Source organism: Sinocyclocheilus anshuiensis, unplaced genomic scaffold (genome assembly GCF_001515605.1).
Source record: "Sinocyclocheilus anshuiensis isolate Anshui unplaced genomic scaffold, SAMN03320099.WGS_v1.1 scaffold330, whole genome shotgun sequence".
NCBI lineage: Eukaryota > Metazoa > Chordata > Actinopteri > Cypriniformes > Cyprinidae > Sinocyclocheilus > Sinocyclocheilus anshuiensis.
Genome location: NW_015547689.1, coordinates 2,994,123 through 2,999,034, shown reverse-complemented (window position 1 = coordinate 2,999,034; position 4,912 = coordinate 2,994,123). Strand labels below are relative to the sequence as shown.

Sequence of the window (4,912 nt, the reverse complement as noted above, 5' to 3'; positions counted from 1 at the left end):
TACAAACGAGGCATTTGTTGCATCCAGTGGGGACATAATTACTGATTATAATGACTATATACCATGATGAATATACTGTCTTTTTACGGGTTGCGTTGCATTGCATCGCGCCGCGTAAACTATTCACCATGAGCTTGTAACACTCCAAAGAGAAAGGAAAAATTGAAATCGCATCATATGACCCCTTTAAGAATTGTATTACTTCAAATCATGAAAAAATAATTTAGACTGATTTTATTTTATTTGTTTAAAAAAATTATTAATTGAAAATAATTTGATTCACTCAAAAGAGTGATTTGATTCACAAATGGAACATTGCTACTTTTCTCATTCTTTTGCCATGTAGAGCTAGGGCAGATGTCAAAATTTTCAAAGAATAACAGTTTGTGTTTTGGTTTGTTTTTCACACAAAGCTATTGTATGGCTTCATAAGAGTTGTATGGAACACTTTAAAGGCTACGTTCACACTGCAGGCAAATGTGGCCCAAATCCGATTTTTTTGCTCACATGTGACTCACATCTGTTTTTCTCATGACAGTGTGAACAGCACAAACCACATGGAATCTGATCTTTTCAATTCCGATTTGTGCCACTTCCATATGTGGTACTAAATCCGATACAGGTCAGATGTTTTGGAATGCGACCGCACGGTGAACAGTCATATCGGAATTCATGTGACTTTTAGGTCACTCTAGATCAACATTCTGTGCTCATGGGAGTCACTTCAAAGATTTTACATACCCAAAGCTATCAAGACAGTTGCGAAAGGTAGTCAGTGGAAGTACAGTGACGTGTCAGAACTCATAAGTAGTAAGTAAGTCATAAGTGACAACTATATACAAGCAAAACATCAGGGCTCATATCATAAAAGTTTCAAAACTCTGCTCTCTTCTGTCAAATCATTGTCTTTATTTTTCATATTGCCTGCACATAATTTCGCTGGCTTCTGCAGCAGATCGCACTATAAATAAACGCATAATCGCTTACTTTATGTCCTCTGTGTTTACTTCCATATGACACAAGTGTTGCCAAGTCCACAGTTTTCCCACAGAATTGGGAAACTTTTTCATCGTTGCCGCGCGGGTGGTTTTTCAACTCCGTGGGTTAAAGTGACTAACGCAATATATAACCAACAGAAAGTGATTGGGCTAGTTTTGGACTAGTTTTGAGAAGCAGTTGGGCAGATTTGTTTTGTGAAAACCTGGCAACCCTGTTCATATTGTTCTTTTGCACATGCGGGTCAGTTCAGAACCATGATCTGTTCACACTGGAAATCTGATATTGGCCACATTTAATACAACAATGTAAGCAGCTATACAAAAAAAATCGTATCTAAGCAAAAATTGAGCACTAAGGCTCGCAGTGTGAACATAGTGATACAAAGATATCACTTAGTGATGGTGACAATCCAGCACTTGAAGTCTGAAAACCAGTCAATATTTTACACTAAAGCAGATCTGCTATAGAAAAAGCTTTGCTTCTTTTTTTAATCAATATCCAGGCTTTAAAGATCGTAGGTTGTAGAATAAATTGTTCAGTAATAAGCCTCTGTCTTCCCTTCTAGCATGTGGACATCGCGGCCCTGCTGATCAAGTATAACACCTGTGTAAATGCCACTGATAAATGGGCCTTCACACCCCTTCATGAAGCTGCGCAGAAGGGCCGCACACAGCTCTGTGCTCTGCTGCTGGCCCACGGGGCTGACCCCACCATGAAGAACCAGGAGGGCCAGACGCCACTGGACTTGGCGACGGTAATAAACACATACCTCTTACACGGATTCACATTTATGTACAGTCAAGCCCACATTTATATACTGCCATTCATTTAACATAGCTACAGATTTGAAAATATAGACATTCCCCAGTTTAAATCCAACTTCTATAAAAGTTTCATGCTCTGCAAGACTATTTGTTCTGGCTGTAAGGTCCCATATGGTTCAGGTAGCATAGACTATCCTGAGAAATTGGGACATTTATCTTCTAAACACATAAGCAGAGGTGTTTAAACCCATGCCCCCTGTGTTCAGGCTTGTGCGAAGCAAATGGTAAATCTGCCGTGACCTTTAGTAATTGGGCTCTGGTGGCTGTGTTCATGCCAGGTGCTAATGACACAGCTGTTCTCAGCTTTTATTGTCCAATTCTAGACCAAGAAGCCAAACTAATGCTTTGTGCAACTACTTTCTAATTTATCCCCTCACCCATGTGGCGTGGTACTCTAACATGAATATTAGATGAGTCTAAGTTGTATTTAAAACTGATCAGACACAGAATTCTTACTCAAGTGTTGATTTTTCCCCCTTTACTTTTGCTTATTTTATTTTATTTTATTGATTTTCAGGCTGATGATATCCGGGCGCTGCTGATTGATGCCATGCCTCCTGAAGCGTTGCCTAGTTGTTTTAAGCCCCAGGCTACAGTGGTCAGTGCTTCCGTCACCTCTCCATCATCCACACCTTCCTGTCTGTCTGCCGCTAGCAGCATAGACAATCTGGCCGGGCCCCTGGCAGAGCTGGCCGTACCTGGAGCCTCAGGCCCTGCTGATGGGGCTACTGGATCAGAGAGGAAGGAGGGAGAAGGTGAGTAGATCATGTGATGTGACTTAAAATTATAAAGTTAAAGAACTTTATATTGTAAGTAGGGCTGCAACAACTATTCATTTTTTTTTATAAAACGTGTTGTTGGATATAAAATAGTATTAGTTTAAAATGAACTGAAATCAAAATGATTTTAAGAAATGATGCAAGTTGGAATGCTAACAATATTTTATAAGAACAGTAACTGAAGAGTGAAAAATTTAAGGGGGTCTGAATACTTTCCGTACCCACTGTATATACCTGAGCTTATGCATTATTTTATAGGCCTAGTCTTTTATATTTGTATTTATAATCTTCAGTTTGCACATTGTTTTGGAGGACAATAGAGTGCATGATGACAGCATTTTGTTTTAGAAAATGCTGGAAAAATAGGCTTTTATTCCATTAATCTAAAGAAAATTGTTGCTAGATTAATCAGTAATAAAATGACATTTAGTTGCAGCCCTAAGGGTAATCATGCCGTAAATGTAGGACAATAGTTTTATTAGTTATGATGTTTTTTTTCTATAGTTACAATTCTGGATATGAACATCAGTCAGTTCCTGAAGAGTTTGGGTTTGGAGCATTTGCGGGATATTTTTGAGCGGGAACAGGTAAGGTCACTTCCTAGGATCAAATCAATCTCAGTCATCTCAATCTCATCAGTTCCACTCCACACATTAAATTGCCAGCTGTCCTGTGTAGAGAGGCCTGCCGTTGTTTCCCGTAGAGAACTCCAGGTCCTTCTCGTCAACGTTATGTAAATGCGATGACATCTGTGGCCTCGTAATTATCTCCTTTCAATATACTCTCTCTCTCTCTCTCTCTCTCTCAGCACCTTGGCTTTATCATTTCCAGCCAACTCCTCTTCAGCCGGACGCTGTGAGATTACTAACGTCTCTCGAACTGTATAGGTGTGAGAGAGATCCTGGCGCTGACCTCTGCGCCCCTTCTTTTGATTAATACGGTCATGCCACTCGCTCACACTGAGCTCAGGACTCTGTTGTTCCTCTGGCTTTCCTCCTCCATGAGGGCGAGCCCGTGGGATGCGATTGGCATACTGCGCCAGACCCGCCGCTCATTTGCACATAGATGAACAGAAATGGTCTTGGCGGCCACCAGCTGGGAAGAGCGCTTGATGTGAGGGGCTGAAATCAGTTGTGATTGTGGCTTTCGTAAGATGCATTCATCTGTCTCACAGTGTCTCTTATTCTGCAACGCTGTGCCTACGGGAGATGGAGCATGAAGAGGCAACAGTTTTTCAGAGAAGTGTGAAAGACTGAGTGCAAACGAGATTGAGGACGTGCTCACAGATCTCATACACGCACCAATGTCGTCATTAGACATTTCTGGTTTTAACCTTAGAGCAGTTTAGAGCCATCTCCTCAATTGACTACTGCCGTCACAAGGGCGTTTTGCTAATATTTGTCTCATTTAGATGTCTGTAGTATGTCTGCTGCATTTCCACTTCCCTTAGACATTTTAGTTTTTATTGTTCATCAGCTAGGAAAAAAAGGTTCCACAATTGATTCTAGTGAATATATATATATATAAATATATATATAAGGGATAATGTATGGCTAGCTGTGCATTAAATTATTTTAATGCATGACGTGGAGACAAAGAACCACCCGACGCGAAGCGGAGCCACCCGTGCATTATCCTGCTTATACCATGGTCATTTGCCAGCATTGACGATTTAAAGCTGTTAATGATATTTGCAGTGCAATATTTGACTGGAAGTGTAAAAATGACAGTTATTTTCATCAGTTATGGCTCGTTAACTCTAGCATTCTGCCCGCTTCAAATCAGACAGAGAGATGAAATAGTGCAGTAAGACCACATTTATTTGAATGAATGAATTCTAACATTTATTTGAATTAATTAGCGATCGGGAGAGAGAGAGAGAGAGAGAGATGACAGTTGTATATGTGTGTGTGTGTGTGTGTGTGTGAGTTACCTGCTCTGTGTGTCTCTCTCTACAAACAATGAAGTTGTGTTATGTTACTTCAAAAAACGCTATTTTACCACCTCGTTGCTGAGGAATATAATGTAGCGATCCGGTGTCTAGGCTGTTTTATTTTATTTTGTGGGGCAGCGTTGACGGTAAGTTTCTGTGCTCCTGAAGTGTGTGTGTGTGTGTGTGTATCAATTAAAGCAGTGCATTAATATAGAATGGTGATTAAACTGATTTGGAGCTACCTGTGCATTAAACGGTTTTAAGGGATACCTGCCAGCCAATCAGAATTGAGTATTCAGACAGCTCATATATATATACAGGTGCATCTCAATAAATTAGAATGTCGTGGAAAAGTTCATTTATTTCAGTAATTCAAC

At 40.2% G+C, this 4,912-nt stretch overlaps 1 protein-coding gene across 1 annotated transcript in view; it reads left to right on the top strand.

Annotated features, from left to right (window-relative positions):
* LOC107703465 (tankyrase-1-like) overlaps positions 1–4,912 on the top strand; it is a 104,624-nt gene that overhangs the window by 93,023 nt on the left and 6,689 nt on the right. The window contains exons 18-20 of the mRNA XM_016506082.1: positions 1,565–1,753; positions 2,341–2,578; positions 3,107–3,189. Coding sequence (XP_016361568.1) covers positions 1,565–1,753; positions 2,341–2,578; positions 3,107–3,189 — 510 coding nt within the window. The remainder of the gene's footprint in view (positions 1–1,564; positions 1,754–2,340; positions 2,579–3,106; positions 3,190–4,912) is intronic.